Source organism: Eumetopias jubatus, unplaced genomic scaffold, assembly GCF_037043125.1.
Source record: "Eumetopias jubatus isolate StellerSeaLion01/CBP00866 unplaced genomic scaffold, mEumJub1_p1.0 scaffold_13, whole genome shotgun sequence".
NCBI lineage: Eukaryota > Metazoa > Chordata > Mammalia > Carnivora > Otariidae > Eumetopias > Eumetopias jubatus.
Window position 1 is genome coordinate 98,690,318 of NW_028274819.1, and position 16,657 is coordinate 98,706,974.

A 16,657-nucleotide genomic window follows, 5' to 3' on the forward strand; every position below is an offset into this window, starting at 1 on the left:
CCCAGCGGGCCCTGGGAGTGGGGGTGTGATGTCCCGGGTCAGGTTCCCACTTCTCATGTAGCGAAACCAAGCCCAGGGCACCCGAGTGGCCTTTCCGACATCCAGTGAGTGATGTGCCTACGGCACACCGGGCCAGAACTCGGGTGTCTTGGCTTCTAACCTGAATGCCAGAAGTCCATGCCCCTGCGGCTAGCACAGGCCCATGGTGGAGGCCCTCACCCCTCCTGGCATGAGCCTGGCTGGGGAGTGGGGAAGAACTGAGTCCTGCAGCCTCCCCCAGCTGGGTGCACACAGCTCCTCACCCCCTTTTCTCTCTCCCCACAGGGATCAGCAATAACCAGCCCAACCAGATGCACCTGAACTCAGCTGCTGCCCAGAGCCCCATGGGCATGAACCTGCCAGGCCAGCAGCCCCTGTCCCATGAACCCCCACCTACTATGTTGCCCTCCCCTACCCCTCTGGGGTCTAACATTCCACTGCACCCCAATGCGCAGGGGACAGGAGGGCCCCCTCAAAACTCCATGATGCTGCCTCCGGGGGGCCCAGACTCCCTGAATGCCCCCTGTGGCCCTGTGCCCGGCTCCTCCCAGATGATGCCCTTCCCCCCTCGGCTCCAGCAGCCCCATGGTGCCATGGCCCCCAGCGGGGGTGGGGGCGGGGGGCCTGGCCTGCAGCAGCACTACCCTTCGGGCATGCCCCTGCCCCCAGAGGACCTGCCTAGCCAGCCGCCGGGCCCCATACCCCCTCAGCAGCACCTGATGGGCAAAGGCATGGCTGGGCGCATGGGCGACGCCTACCCCCCGGGCGTGCTCCCTGGGGTGGCATCAGTGCTGAACGACCCCGAGCTGAGCGAGGTGATCCGGCCCACCCCGACGGGGATCCCTGAGTTCGACTTATCGAGGATCATCCCCTCTGAGAAGCCAAGCAGCACCCTCCAATACTTCCCCAAGAGCGAGAACCAGCCCCCCAAGGCCCAGCCCCCCAATCTGCATCTCATGAACCTGCAGAATATGATGGCGGAGCAGACCCCCTCACGGCCCCCCAACCTCCCGGGCCAGCAGGGCGTCCAGCGGGGTCTCAACATGTCCATGTGCCACCCCGGACAGATGTCCTTGTTGGGCAGGACAGGTGTGCCCCCACAGCAGGGCATGGTGCCCCACGGCCTGCACCAGGGAGTCATGTCCCCGCCACAAGGCCTCATGACCCAGCAGAATTTCATGCTGATGAAGCAACGGGGTGTGGGGGGTGAGGTCTACAGCCAGCCCCCCCACATGCTGTCCCCACAGGGCTCCCTCATGGGCCCCCCGCCCCAGCAGAACCTCATGGTGTCCCACCCGCTGCGGCAGCGCAGCGTGTCTCTGGACAGCCAGATGGGCTACCTCCCAGCGCCGGGCAGCATGGCCAACCTGCCCTTCTAGCAGTCCCCTGGGGGGGGGGGCTGGAGCTGGGGCGATACTGCAAATATGTTAACCTTAAAGAAGTTTCTTCCCCTCCAGTGTTGGGATGGCCTGGGTCTGGGGGTGGGGTGGAGGGGGTGGGAGGGACTTGTGTGGGGAGTGGCATTTATGGAAACCAGGTGTGCTGGCAGCTTAGGGGGGGAAGTGGCAGAGAGGGGTGGGGGGTTTGGGATTGGGGTTCCATTTCGGCCACTGGGACTGCCCCTCCCCCACCCCTCCCCAGTCCCATGGAGCTCCTCTCTTCCCTGGTTCTCGGCACCCCTCCCCCTCTTCAGCTACGCTTTCAGAGTCCTGTTACGGAACAGAACGTGGGGAGAATCCCGGGGGGAGAGCGGGCGGAGAGGAGAGGCCTCCGCTCGCTGCCCCTTTCCTTTCTGCGGCTCTGCCCTCGGCCCTGTGTGTTGCTGGAGTTTCACTCTCCTCTTGGTTTCTCTGCTCCCGCCCGTTTTTCCTTCTGTCTTTTCCTGCCTCATTCCCTGATGTGGCTGACCCCCTCTCCCACTCCTCCCCCTCCCTGCAGGCGGCCGGCGGGGCGGGGGGGGGGGGGGGGGGGTCAGGTGCCAACCGCAGCTGTAAATAGAGTACTGCGCTTTTGTGCCGGTGTGTGTGTGCTGTATCTCTGTGCTTTGATAGAAGTCACAAAAAAGAAAAAAAGGTTAAAAGAAACCTTTCCCTCCCCACCCGTTCTTCAAATTATTGCCCCTTTCCATTCCTCTGGACTCAGGACCACGCAGTCCGACACACGCACCCACTGTTTGCCGTGCCTCTGGGTCCATAAGGACACCATTCCGGTCCCTTCCCCCAAATGGGGAAACGACAGAAACCCCACACCTAGACTGAGGTCAGACCACCCAGGCTTCCACCTGGGGAGCCCCTTCCGGGCTGAGACCCCCCCCCCCACAGACTCCCCAGAGCAGCAGCCTGTCTGCTGCTGAATGAATGCAGGAGAATGTGTGCTCAGGCATGCATGCTTGCCCCACGCAGGTGACCCGGGGCCCTGGCTTCCCGGCTATGGATGTCTGGTGTCCCCTGCTGCTACACCTTAGCCAGAACTTGAAGTCCTTCGTCCCCAGTGTGGGATGAGGGAAAGGAGGAAGAGGTGGAGGCTGTGTGGCCCCTTGAGCGGAGCCAGGGAGGCACCGCACCGCGGCCCAGATGGTCCAGGGAACCCCCAGGCCCTGACTTTCCCAGGCACTGCCACCCACTTCTCACCAAAGGCGGAAGGAAAAGGGGTTGGCTGAGTAGATCTGTCTCTCTCCGGCCTCCACCCTTTGAGGATGGATTAGAGAAAGTGATGGAGAAGCAGGGAGCATCCTACCTGCCCACTCACTGGCAAGGTCCCTCTGCCCGGGGCTCAGGGCTCTGTGCCTGCCCAGGCCCGGGTGCAGCTACTGCCAACCCCCTTGCTTGCCCTGCTCTTTCCCAGAACTCCCCACCTGCCTCTGGTCAGAGCTGAAGCCATACAGACTCAGTGTTTTGCCCCGCCTTGGCCCCAGGAGTAAAACACTTCTCCTTTTCTCACTTCCTTTCCTGCCTCGTGGGGTGGCAGGGCAGTTCCCTGGCCTCTGTGCCCTGCCTCCAGGGCCAAGGGCCATTTCTAGACAAGGTGTTTTCTGCCATGGCCCCGTCCCCAGCCTTCCTGATCTGCAGGGTCTGGCCTTACATTGGCAGCTGTGATACAAAGGGAATTTGCCCCACTTTTCCCAGTCTGGTGCTGTCCTCAGTCCACCGTCAGCCAGGTCAAGCGCTTCCTCTGGGGCTGGCTGGCTGCAGGCTCCTGCCTCCCCCAGCACCTCCCTGGGGCCCCCGGGGCCAGGGCCCCGACACCTGTGTTTGGGGGCCACCTGCCTTCCATCCTGCCAGGCGCCTTGCCCACCCTGCCTCAACCTGGGCCCTGGGCCCATGAGCCCTCCCACCTCTGACCCAAGACCCCCCAAACGGACTCTTAAGTGTTTCCTGCCCAGAGGAGAGAGGGGTCAGACCGCAAAGGGCCCGGCGTCCTCCCTGTCCTCTTGCCCCATCTCCGCCACCAGACTAGCTTTCCAAGGTGAACTCCACAGGCCAGCCTACGTCCCTCCATCCATGGCCATACCCCCAGCCATTTTGTACCATTATATAAATATATATATATAAATATAAATATATAAATACAATATGTGAAGACATCTTCTTGGTTTTTATTTTGAAACAATTTTTAGGCTTGTTCCGGGGGTCTCTGTGCTGCCTGTACTGTATTGACCTGTTTTATAGGTGCCTTTTTATTAAAAAGAGAAAATTAAAAATCCAGCCTCTTGCCTTTTTTGCTTCCGTGTCTGGCTGCTCCACTGCCCAGCTTACTGTTGGATGCTGGGAGGAAAAAGGGGGACCCCGGGGCCTTCCCAGTGTTCCATGGTGAAGAGACTGGTTTCCCCCTCCTCCGCCCAGGTCACAGCTCTGATTTCCACCATGGCGGCCGTCTAGGGGGCTTGGCTGGCTGCCCTTGAGGGGGACTGGGCCCCCCAGATGTACCCTCAGCAAGGGCAGGGGTCCCGGACCTCCCACCCTAGCCAGAGCAGGGGCTGCGGACCGGGGCAGGAGAGCCCTCCCTGGGGAAGGTGGGCAGGCAGGCAGGCACGGAGCGGCTTCCTCTGGTTCCATCTGAGTAGTAGCCTCTCAGGGGCAGGGCTCGGCTTCCTGGGGCTCGGGGACTTCCCTGCTTCTCACCCTGCCTGGCCTGAGGGGATGCCTCGTGGCTCTTGCTGAGGCCCAGAGAGGTGGCAAGCTCTGGGTCTGGTCCGCAGGCAGGGGGCTGGATGAGATGACCCCCAGAGGCCCTTTCCAGTCTGTCATTCTTCTCTGGGGGGTCTACATCTCTGTTCTGACTCTTGGCGAAGTGCTCCCTCTGTATGATTGGGACCCCTCTGCTGCCCAAGTTTCTCCTGGTTGTGTGGCTTGCAGAGAGGGGGACAGGAAGGAACAGCCTGCCTCCTTCCTTATCGGTGCTCAGACCTACCAGAGCTCTAGACCCGACTGCCCCTGGCCCATACTGGGACCTCTCCGCCCTGGGCAGAGGAGACAGCTGGCTTTGGTCTCTTCTTGTCCCTCCTTGAGGCTGAGGAAGGAGAATCTCTTTCCTTTCAGTGGCTTTCCTCTGCTGGAAGAACTTTCCTTAGTTCTTCCCTAGGACGCTGGCTGATCTCTGAGGGTGCCTGGAGTCTGCCCTCAGTCCGCAGACCTCCCAGGGCCTGGTGACACGGGGCTGGCCCGGTTCCACTTTGGTCAGAGCCAGGAGCAGCTTCCTGGATTGGGTCAGTCGGAGTTTCCTGCTCGATCAAGATGCAGGGCTGGTAGCCTGGCAGGATGTCTGTGTTTGTTAGGGACCGAGATGTTAAGGCCACATTCTTTTGCCAGCTGGCCTTCCCTCAGCCTTGACCTCCATCTCTCCCCTGGTGCTCAGCCTCTAGCTTCTTTCGGCAGGAGGGGTGAGAGGACAGGTGGGGGGTAGTTGTGGAGGCCTGTGGTCCATAGGATGACGGAGTGCATTATGGGAGGGGACTGACTTTCCCAATTGGCAGGGGCAGAAGTAAAAGTTGTTTCTTGAGCTTCCAACGGTGAAGATGAAAGAAGGGGATACAGATGGGCACAGGCATCCTTTGCTTTGCCTCCGGGCTGCTTCCCTTGCCTGGACTGCAGCTTAGCCCCGGGGGCTGGAAGAAGAGCAGGCAGGAATGTCCTGGAAAGAGGGTGCGGCTCTAGCTGCCCCGAATGAGGATATCGGCCAAGGCGAGCTCTTAAGATCGCAGCTCCTGCTGGAAGGGGTTCCAGCAACACCGCATCCCCCAAGGAAAGCAGAAACAGAGGGGGCTGGGACCTAGAAGGTGGTGAGGGAGGTGGCGTTCTCTGACTCAGAGAGACTGCTCTTGCGCCAAGTAGGGAATAACTGGCAAAGGGACGCAGGGCCGGCACAGCCCAGCTTAGTCAGAAGGCGCGTCAGGTCACTCCGGAACTTCACGCCTGCGAAAGTGTAGAGCATGGGATTGAGACAGCAGTGGGCCAGGCCCAGGAACTCACTCATGGTGATGGCCACGGAGAGGTAGCCGTTCAGCTCGCAGCCGTAGCCCACGGTCTTCAGCCTCGCCAGGGTGTCCAGGAAGATGACGATGTGGTAGGGTGACCAACAGAGAAAGAAGACGCTCGTCACCAGGATGGCCACCCTGACCGCCTTCTGCCTCTGCGGGCGCCGCTGGGCCTGGCACAGCCTGTGCACCACCCCGACGTAGCACCAGCCCATCACCAGCATCGGCAGCAGGAACCCCCCGACGTGGTAGAGGAAGCGGGAGGTGAACCAGGCCTTGGTTTCGGCCTGGTTCTCCTGGGAGAAGGTACAGCGTGGCAGCGAGTCATTGTGGTGGGGTTGGCTGACTTTGGCGAAGAGGATCTCCGGCAAGGCGAAGAAGCAGCCCGCCAGCCAGATGGTGGCACAGGTGATGTGGATGGAGAGGAGGCGGCGGTGGCGGTAGGCGTGGACGGCGTGCACGATGGCCAGGTAGCGGTCCACGGCGATGCAGGCCAGGAGCAGGCTGCTGCAGTAGAAGTTGATCTTGTGGAGAGCGATCACCGTTTTGCAGAGAAAAGTGCCCAGGAGCCAGCCCACAGAGCCCTCGACCACGGCGAAAGGCAGGATGAAGACCAGCAGGAGGTCGGCCACGGCCAGGTGGAACAGGAAGGTCTCGGTGGAGCTGCGCGTGTGTCGGTGCCGCTCCAGGATCACCAGCACCAGGATGTTGCCCATCATACCCAGGAGGAAGATGAAGCCGTAGGCCACCGGCATGAACACGGCCTTGAAGGAGGTCAGGAGGGGCCCCTCGACCGTGGAGCAGAGGTGATTTTCCACCACGGGGCTCTCGGTGCTGTCACTGTAGTTGCCGAGCTCCCTGTACTGCGAGGGCGGGGAGACAGCGGGAGGGGGGGCTGAGGACACGTCTCTCGCCCTCACACAGGGACCCCGACTCCCCTGTCCCCCCACCCCCGCTGCCGCTTTTGCCCCTGTACTCCCAGTGTGTCTCACCGACCAAATCCCAGTCTCCCCTTGTGTGTCCATGAACCAGTCACTATGCCTTTTCCAACTTCAGTTTTGGTCTGTAAGAGGGACTAATGCCTTGCAGGGCCCTGACAAAGATGGAAGGAGATATACATGGCGTATAGAGTGGGGAGAGGCTTCTCTGAAGGGCCGCGCACCTGTAAGTTACTTTGTGTTTAGGTGTCCTCCTAAACATGGAAGGCTGTGGGTCCCCGGGCCGGAATGAGAGCTTCAATTTGGGGAATGGATCTGGTTGGGGCAAGGAGCCATCTGGTCCAGTTCTGAACAGAGCAGTGGGCACTAAAGACCAAGATCCTGCTGAGGGGGTAGCTGCTGGGGTGGCCTCCCGGCTTCCTCTTGGGGTGTCTCCCTATTCCTGAATGTCTTCATTATCCCCGAAATGGTAGTAACAGCCCCCTGGTTTGTTTAATGTGTGCAATGAGCTCGGGTATGGGATATTCCTATCCTACCCATGTGTCTTGCTAACGGCCCGGTGCGTTTGAACCCACGTCGATCCACCTCCAGAGCCCATCCTTCCACCACTACGCAGTTTCATCTGGGGTTCCCTCACTGCTACTTCCCATCACCGGCCGCCCCCCTCCTCTGCTTCCTTCTCTGCCTCAGAAGCAAGTGAGGAAGGGGTGGTGCTCTTCCAGGAGAAGGTGCCATGCCCACTTTGTCTCCGGAAGCTCCTCCTCCTCCCCGCCCCGCCCCTCGCCACCGGCGCTCAGGTTGTTTACCGAGCTAACCGCAAAGGAAGACATGGTATCTGTTTTCATACCTTTCACTCACAGCTGTCCCTCTGCACCTGCTCCTCCTCACTTCCCAGCCCCGTTCTCCCCCCTCCCCCCTCCCCCAGACCCCTCCCCATGGTTTCAAAACCAATTATAACCAACTTCTGTGGGTTGCAAAAGGCACTTGTATAAATGATGAGCCCCAGGGAGGGAGAGGATGGGAAAGGATACTCTGCACGGAAGCTCTAGCTGGTCTCACGCCGCCCTTCTTCCAGGAGAGTGAGGGGCTTGCACAAACAGGGGGTGGTTGCACTGCCACCCAGGGACCTCAGTTGCGGGTTACACACTCACTCTCAGTGGGCAGACTCATTCTCCAGCCTGTGTCTTTCCTTCTGGTCCCAGGGACAAGTGGGTCTTGGAGAAGGGGGTGGGGGTTACATTTGCGCGATGACCCAGTCATCTGCCTCCCCCACGCTAGCGGCCCTCCACCATGGCCTCAGTCCAGCCCTCCTTCACCCGACTGCCCAGGACTACCGTCTCTCCATGGCCCCATTCCAGCAACTTCTCCACCTTTGTCCATCCCCTACACACATGAGGGATTTTCTGTGATGGTCCCAGATCTCATCAGCGTCCTGCGTAAAGTCCTTCATTGGTTCCCCATTACCTGTAACCACGGGTTTTCTTCTCATCTTTACCCCCCCCCACCCACCCAATTTCACATTTAATAGCAAAGCCAATTATAAGAAGAAGTTGTGCGAAAAAATTATTCAACAGAAGGTTGGAGTAAGCCAATCCCAGCGCATTCACGCAATAGAATACAATGCAGTCCTCAGAAAGAAAGGTTTGTCTGCATGTTCTCTTAGGGAAAGACGGTTAACACACAGCGCCCCGTTTCAGACCCGATTGCGGGGCAGTCCACACAGCATGATCCCCTGGACTCTCCTCGCAGGGTTTCCTGGGGCCTCGGCTCTTCGCCTTGCCTTCAAACCAGACTTCTCCACTCTTGCCTCATGTGGTGTTTCACACCTAAGCTCTTGTTTAAGAAAAACAACTCGGCTTTCATTTGAAAACCATGGACTGGCAGGGTGAGGTCTGCACTCCCCTATGGGGGGCTTGAAATGTCTACAACATAGCCCCCTGACTTTTCAAGCCTCATCTTCTACTTTATTGCTTTAGGCACCCCGTCCTCCAGGTTCGTCATTCTACTGGCTGCCTGCCCCCAACACCCCGATGCACCCCTGTCTCGGAATGTTTGCTCCAACTCTGCCTTGTGCGGAGCACTCCTTTCTCCCCGTGATTGCCTGGCTAATGTCTATGCTTCCTTCAAGGTCCCACTCAGCACCCCCTCCCCACCTCCCTCCTAGCTTGGGAGGAGATTCTCACGGTCTGCGGGGTCTACGAGTCTTTATTACGGCCCTGGGCATTGCCATGTGCATTTCCTCACTAGATGGCGAGCTTCTGAAGGCAAGCCCTTTGTGTCCCCCTGACAAGGCCATGTGTTTCACGCATGACAGACATGCAACAGATGTGTGCCCAGCGGCTCTGAGGGCAGGTTCCCAGAGACGCCAGACGCCCTTGTATTCTGACACCTTAGGCAAGTCCCTCTCTGGGCCCCGGCGGAGACTCAGACCCTCCTTTCCCCCTTCTTTGGTTCCTGCCTCCTCCCGATGCCCTTGACAGCCTAGAGCCTGTCTTGGGTTCTCTCACCATATTGGGAGCTGTGTCCAATACTGTCATCGAATACAACCATTTGACTCATGTTGGAATTCAGCAGGAGGTAAATGGGGAAACAGTGAGATGAGTAGTCTCCATGCGGAGCAAAGCAATTCAGACCCAGGGTGAAGAGATGCGGGGGCCGGGGGCCGTCAGTGGGGCTGGACTCCACCTGCCTCTGGGAGGAGTCTGGCTGTCCCACCGTGTGGAGGGCTTGGGTACAGCCGGCCTATCTGGCCCAGAAGGCCCTTTATGAGAGCCACTCAAGTCCTGACCCTCTAAACCATCCAGGCTGATTGGTTTATCGCTCATTTAAAGTCAGCACAGTGGGATATGCCCCCAGGACCCTTGAAGCCCCATCTCCTGAGAACCCAGGTTTAGAAGACGGTTGAGGGGAACCGATCTTTCCCTCCTTGCCAAGACGTATTTGTTTGGCAAAGTGCTCAGGCAGGGAGGGGAACACGGGAGGAAGCTGGTTTGAGGGGTGCTGGGAACTGTGAGTGCGTCTCAGCAGGAGGTGTCAAACAGACATTTTGGGGGCTTGGCAGTGGTACATGTCAAAGCCACTTCCCATACCTAGGGGGTCAGTCACCTCCACCCCTCCCCAAACCGTGGAGGGAGGTAGTGAAGCAACGTTAGTTCCAGTCTGGTGGCAAGTGGAGGGATCACGAATCCTCTATAGCGTGGGGAGTGGGGAGCAAAAGGGACCCCTCCAAGACTCATACCCACAGGGAGCTCAGTGCCAACGATCTGGCCGAGTGCTTACTCATTCTTTGCCATCAAAAGCCGCAGGGGCCCAAGGCCCTCATGCACACACCGGCTCTGACGGCCCCCGTATAGACACAGTCACGACAGCATGCGGCCCAGGCAGGTACCCAGCAGAAACGCGCGTGCGCAGAAGCCAGGGACTCACTACCCAAAGAAGGCAAGCAAACACGAGGAGTGGGATGCAGCTGAGCGCTGAGCCAGGAATCTAGGCAGAAGATTGCTGTGAACACTGGGGATAGGGCAGGAGAAGGAGAACATTCCGGGCCCCGGTACTGAGGAGGAGAGCAGACGGGCGGGGGGCGGGGGGCCAGTGCCTCACAGCCCCGCACTGGCCAGTGGGAAGACCAGCACACCGGCTTCTGTGTGAGCAGGTGGCATGGGGCTGACGGGGGCATTCCTCGGGGGTCTGCCCTGGACCCCCTCCTCTTCGATCCTCTCCACCCCATCTTGGGTGACATGGCTGGGGAGCACTTCCACAATGCAGAGTTCTCCACAGCCCGGAACTAGAGGCCCAAACTGACCAGACGGAATTGGTAGGGAACAACGAAGAGACCGAGACTGGCGTTTAAAATTTCAACCGTCCGGGCACAAGTTAGGGAAGCTTGGCTTCCCTGGCTTACCGACGGTTGCTGAGAAAAAGACCTGAGAATGTGTTGATCGCCAGCTTCAGATGAGTCACAGGGTGACGTGGCTACTGTCACCTTACCCTAGGTGAACAGAAACCTGTAGGTGGGCAGCTGATACCACCCCGGTTTGTTTGGTCTGGACGAGGGTGACCAGTTTGCTGAGGGGTCTGGAAATCCCCGCCCTGGGAGGAAGTTTTCAGGTCCTGGCGAGAGGAGTCGAGGCACAAGAAGATTGGCGTCTGAGAGAGCTGCCTTCTTCGAGGACTAGAAGAGCTGCCGTGGGCAAGAGGGCAGGACGGCTTACCGGGAAGCCCTAGAGGGCAGACTGGGAGGAATGGGCAGAGGTTGGGGCGTGGGGTGTTTCCATCAAAGGAGAAAGAACCTTCCCCCGGGCAGAACTCTCCAACAGGGGGTTGGGGGGCCGCTGGGAGGGAGAGGAATGTCTGAGCTCAGGTGTGCGGGGAGGGATTCCTGCCCTGGACAGGAGGCTGGGCCCTGCCCTCAAATGTCCCTCGCACACAGCTCCCAGATGCTCCGATTCTCTGGCGGTCATGCTCTGCCCAGGGCTGAGCGGGTTCTCAGCATGAAAGTCATCGAGCTCAGCCCCTGCATGGGAGCTTTGTTTCCCTAGCTCGTCTGTGGTGTAGCCAAAGAATGCCCCAGACTGACCTTGCGGCTCAGCCCCCAGGAGAAGGCAGGGCTGCTGAGTGTGGGGCTCATCCAGGCAGAACCCCAGGACTCCAGGGGCCTGAGTCATCCTGGCTGTAGGAGGCCTCTGCACACAGATGCAGGTTGTTGCTCTGGCCATAGGGAGCACACGCAGGCTCCATCTCCTTCCCGGTCCCTGTCTGGACAGTCCCAACCAAGAGTCAGGAGCTGTGAATGGGGCCAGCTGGGCAGGCTCTCCTTCCAGCCCTCAGGGGCTCGAGGGGGGCAGGCATCTGGAGGATTGAGACTGGGCTAAGGGTGCAAACGGGGGTCTTGTGTCCCTAACCCCACTCTCCCTTTTGAGGGTCCACACTCCCAAAAGACCATCTGAGACTCCGGCGTGCCACTTGTCACATCACCCCCTGGCTCCCCCTCCCCCCTTCAGGAGCGAACCTACGTGAAATATTTCGTCCTGTCATTCCTGAAAGACTACTCAGTCTTGTCTCTTGATTCTCAGCACCTTACCCATGGCCACTTTTTATGACATTCTGCCAGAGGGATGGGATCTGTGTCCTTAAGGAAGGCAAGAATTCCTGATGGACACTGTGGTCTGTATGCCTGAGCCCAGATTCACCTCAACACTGACCTCTCCCCAGGCTGGCCCTGGGTGTCTCCCTCATCTCTCACCCCTCAGGTCACCCCCCAGTTGGGGCCTCCTCCCCTGGGATTCCTCTGGGACTTTTCACCTATTTGAGGGGGGGGTCCTTCCCTCCCCTGAGGCATAGCCCAGAAACAGCCTGGTTTTAGTTCCTCTTCCTTACTCCTTCATGATGAAATGAGATGGTGATGCTCTGATCACAGTGAAATGGTTTTGGGGGATCATCACTGAGGAGGAGTTAGGGGGAGCCAGGTCCTGGGACCGGACCAGATTTGCCCTGCTCTCTAGCAGCTTCCCCTCCAGGCTGGTGTGTAGGGTGGGGCTGGAGGTGCCGTTTCTGCCCAGCCCCTGTAGGTATCCCAGCCCAGGCCCCAGTGCTGTCAAGAGGGGGCTCGGCACTCCCAGATCAAGGTTCCTGTGGACAGAGACTTTTCTAGGTCTGCCTAGATCTGCCTTCCTAGCAGGATGGGTCCCTGGTATGCCCACCCCAGGGACCTGGCTCCTTATTCCTTGGGCTTAGCCATCTAGAGTTTTTGTTTGGATCCTCCACTCATGGGAATTAGCAGCTCATTTTTTAAAAATGGGCATTTTAAGTGGCCAGAGTTGATCTTAGAATTCAGGAGGTGGAAGGGAAGACAGGATGACCAACACTTGACTATGACCAAGGGCCCTCACTTCTTAACCTAACATTAGAGTGTAAAACCCTGTCTTCTAGGAAAGTGAACCAATACTTGGTTTGGACAAGGACAGAAAAGGGGATAGGAAGTAAAAAGCATAGAAGCGAGACTAACTTCAGAGAGAAGTGGGCTAGGACCTTTAAATACATCACAAGTCAATAAATACGTATTGAGAAGCTACTTATGTGCAAGCCCGTTCTGCTATCCTGCCATCCTAGGGCCTCTGTTCCGCGAGACACTGTCGAGGCGGCTATTAAAACTGCGCCCGGCCCTGCTCTGAGTGGGTGGGGTGGAAGCAGAGGGTCTGTGCTCCCGAGGGGGCAACCGCCCCGGGGAGAGAGCATGTACAGGGAGTGAGGGAGACAAGATGAGGCATGGGGAGCTGGTGGAAGAAGAACTCCAGAGCCTGGATGGTCCCAGGACTCCTGGGCTCCCGACTAGACTCTGATCGAGAGGTCGGGTGTGCTGGCGTGCCTGGCCCAAGACCTCTTATGTGCGTTGTGACATGCAACAAGTAGCCAGGTCTGTCTCTCTGGGCTGTCGGTTTTCTTTCATATATGGGACATGCCCTGTTGTCCCCTGCCCTCTGCCACCACCTGTCTCTAGTAGGTCACGCAGCAGAGTGAGGCATGCAGTTAGGGGAAACTCTTGAGATTTCTCAGAAGCCAGGACTGGACAGGTCTTGTGTTGGTTATGATGTTATCCAACTGGGTCAGGGCTCGTGGTCAGCTCGAAGCTGTGGGCAGAGGAAAACACCCACTAACCTAACCAGGTGAGGTCAGGGGCCAGGATGGGGAGTCAAGGTGGGCGCGTGGTGCCTTGTCAGGGCGGTGGAGTTTTAGTCTGGTCTAGGGTATTGCCCAGACTCTGTGATCGCTCTCAGGGTCAACTTCATGGGCACATGACCCGACACTTAGAAGAGCTCCATGCTTGGTTTAGTGCTCTGCTGTTGCTGTCTTGGAATTCTTAATAATTTTTGAAGAAGGGGCCCTGCATTTTCATTTTGCGTTAGGTCCCACAGGTGAGGCAGCAGGTCTGATTAGACGGATGGTTCTGGCTCTGCTTTTATCTGGGGATTGGATCTGAAAGGCCGGTCTATGGGTAATCAGCTCTTCCCCCCTCCTTCTCCCCTTGTTCTACTTAGAGTTCCAAGCTTTGGGATCTGGACAAGGGAGAGGCAGAATTTTCCTAGCAAGACTGAGAACATGGTTGGTAGAGTTCTAATAGAGACTCCAGCCGGTGGAGCTAGAAGGTGTTGGGGAACATCTCAGGGTGAGTTTAGGGTCAGGAGAGCTAGTGGGTGTAGGAGAAAGGATTTGGATCCTTTATGATCCAGCCCAGAGTGCAGCTCAAAGAGAAGTCCTTTCCTTAGAAGTACCATTGGCCATGGGGAAAAAGGAGGAAAGGAGGAAAAAAGTTCCCAAAAGATCCTCATAAACAGCCTCCTCCTGCCTGTACACAGGAGCCCCAGGGTTCTGTTGAGCTGTTCCCTACACACATCCTTTGGGAGCCTGGTCAACTGAACCACTCTGGTTCACAGGAGGGACTTGGGTGGGTGGCAGAGTGTGATGCTGGGGACCATTTTCTTAGCTCATCCAAGAATACCTTATCTCTAGAGATTCCAGTTTCTTGAGGGGGGTCACAACATGCTTTAAAAAATTCCTAGAATTAACACAGAGTTCTCCCAGCAACTTGGCATCCCTGTGCCCCTGGACTCTGACCCAGTATGTGGTCCTCTTCCTTACTGACCACCTGCTCTCACGCTTCATTCCTTCAGCACATAATTATTGTCTAAGAGCTTCCAGTGAGTGGGGTTTTTTTTTTTCCTTTCTGGGTAGACTGTAAGCTATTTGAGGGCCAGAACCAAAGCCTCAACTTCTCCAACCAACACAGAATGTAGTACCCCAATGATAGAATCGTAAAGCAAGAGATGAATAAATATACTGGAGCAATGCCAGGTTCCCAACAGTAAGAAAACCTCCTAAATATTTTCCCATCTGGGCCCTTATTCCACCTTGAAGAGAAAAGGAGAGGATCTTCTTTTGAAAAATGAAGAGGCAAAGTGACTCGTTCCAGGTCACATAGCAAGTCAGGGAGGGTGCAGGACCGGAACCCATATTTCCAATTCCCCCGAAAGAATGTCTATTTCAAGCAACAGCTCTACTTATCTCCTTCCTCCATGGAATGGGAAAATACAGTCTTAAAAAGCAAGAACCACTGAGCCTGCCTCGATCCTGCCGAACCACAGTGGGAGGGGACTCCACAGCTAGCCCCTCTTCCCTGGGCCCTCAGCACAGAATATCTAGAATTCCAAGGAGGGCCTGGGCGACCAGCTGTCTCTACTCACCACATCTTCCAGGTTGTAGTTCATAAGGTCCATGTCCAGGGTTAGGGGGTAGTTCATGCTTGTAGCCGTATGTCAACCAGACTGGTCACTGACTGATGTTGAAAGGCTCTCTGGTGCCTATAGAGAGGTGGCAGCCGTCAGCTGCAAATTTAAACAAATGAGCTGCGCACTGTCTCCTGGGGCCGTGTAGGACCCGCTGTCTGCCTCACAGCTCATCACTTTTTTTTTTTCCACTGGGTCTTTTCTGTTTTTTCTTTTTTTTTTTGAAGAAAAAGGGAAAATCCCCACAGCATCAGTGCTAGTCAAGCATTTCAGCCTCTTTCCTGGCAATGGTTGTCTCAATGGGGCTTGTGACTGGTGTGAAGGCTGCCCCTGGCTTCTCCAACCTGCATCTCCCCAAAAGGGAGTTGTACCTTATAATGAAAACCACCACACCAGTCAGTGGGGCAACAAGGGAAACTCCGCATAGAAAGGGAACAGGAGGAGAGCCCTTCCAGGACCTCTTCTCCAAGCCACCTTCAAATCTTCACCTTTCTCACCACTAGGGAGACCGTTCATCCGGTTCACCCCAGACTGAAAGTCCCTTGTCCTGGGAAACCCCTCACTCCCAGGCAAATGGGGACACTTGGTCACCCTACTTGCTACCATCCTTTTGCCCAGGCAGGGGCAAAACCCCTTCCCTTTCCAGCTCAAGTTCAGGAGAGAAAGGTTAGAAATTTTCAAAGGGAACATCACTAAAACATTACTGGAAGTCAAAAATGAAATTACCCAAATTACCAGCAGAAAAATATAAGTAGTCACAGAGTCATCTTCTGACTCAAAAAGGATGATGTTCTAGCTACAAATGAACTTGGTTGGCACCTAATTATTAACATCAGAGACTACCCAGCTGGAGTAGAGTCTCACTCAGGAGGACCCCAAGGTTCAGAATGGGAGAGGAACATCCCCAAGACCCACAGCTAACCAGTGGCAGAGCTGGGCCTCAAAGCTAGCTTTCCTGACTGCATATTCAGTGTTTTCTCCACACCAGGCTGCCACTCCCACGGGCTCATGCAACCCTCTCCTTTCCCTCAACTCTATCCTCTCTGAGGACCCCTTCCTTTAAGAAGCCCCTTTGTAGGCATTGATCACTGTCCCTTCCATGTCCCCTCTTTGTGCCTTTTCTTCCAGGAGAGGGCATGGCCTCTCTTGGTCCACAACAACGTAAAAACAATGACAGCACACCAGCGCACCCACACGGGACGTGCTGCTTCTTTGCCCTTGTCATCATCTTCCCTTCCAGCCAAATTACCTTTCGCTGGGATTCTCCCCTTTGGAGTGTCTTCCTTTATCTTTTCCTCCATATTCATCCCCCCTCTTTCTCTCTTACATACCTTGCTTATAACCCCCACCAGACCCCCAACAGATACAGCTTTCTTGGGTTTCAACAACTTGAGGAGTTCTTGGCCTCTGTTTGGGCTGTTGGGGCCCATCTTTCCCCTCTTCATTCAGTCACTGGCTTCAGCAATGGCTTTCAAGGAGGAAGAACCCCAGGACAATGGGTAGGAGTCCCTCTTCTGTACTTCCAATCCTGAAACATTCAGGAGGAAGCTGCCCCAATGTTTCATATGTCCCATGCTTGCTAAGCACTCCCCATTCTTCCAGCCCCACACCTGAACACCCCTGCCCCTCCAAACCATTGATACATTCAACTTAGTTTTTGCTACTCTAGGGACATTGATTAGGAAGGAATATAGGGGCACTTGGGGTCTCAGTTGGTTAAGCATCTGACTCTTGATTTCAGCTTAAGTCATGATCTCAGGGTTGTGAGATGGAGCCCCGTCCGCTTCGGGCTCTGAGCTGGGCGTGGATCCTGCTTAAGATTCTCAAGCTCCCTCTCCCTCTGCCCCTCCCCTGCAAAAGAGGAAGGAATACAGCCTACAGAATCATACAGGAATTGGAAGGGAATTTGGAAGATAAACCAGTCCCTC

The 16,657-nt window shown here is 56.7% G+C and overlaps 2 protein-coding genes across 8 annotated transcripts in view; one reads left to right on the forward strand and one right to left on the reverse strand.

The window, feature by feature from the left end:
* Positions 1-3,743, forward strand: part of BCL9L (BCL9 like) — a 27,982-nt gene extending 24,239 nt beyond the window's left edge. For all 5 annotated transcript variants that reach the window (XM_088017891.1, XM_088017892.1, XM_088017894.1 and 2 more), the window contains one exon: positions 325-3,743. In XM_088017891.1, the coding sequence (XP_087874017.1) occupies positions 325-1,418 (1,094 nt within the window). In that variant the 3' untranslated portion in view covers positions 1,419-3,743. The remainder of the gene's footprint in view (positions 1-324) is intronic.
* On the reverse strand, positions 3,613-14,857 carry CXCR5 (C-X-C motif chemokine receptor 5). 3 transcript variants are annotated; one of them, XM_028106034.2, is made up of 2 exons: positions 14,688-14,857; positions 3,613-6,375 (listed from the first exon to the last, which is right to left on the reverse strand). In XM_028106034.2, the coding sequence occupies exons 1-2, from the start codon at positions 14,742-14,744 to the stop codon at positions 5,308-5,310; spliced, it is 1,125 nt and encodes a 374-aa protein (XP_027961835.1). In that variant the 5' UTR covers positions 14,745-14,857; the 3' UTR covers positions 3,613-5,307. The 3 variants fall into 3 exon arrangements, with proteins under 3 accessions (XP_027961835.1, XP_027961836.1, XP_087874021.1); XM_028106035.2 differs by having other exon boundaries at positions 3,613-6,370; positions 14,688-14,850; XM_088017895.1 differs by lacking the exon at positions 14,688-14,857 and adding an exon at positions 11,027-11,225.
* Between the last annotated feature and the right edge of the window lie 1,800 nt (positions 14,858-16,657).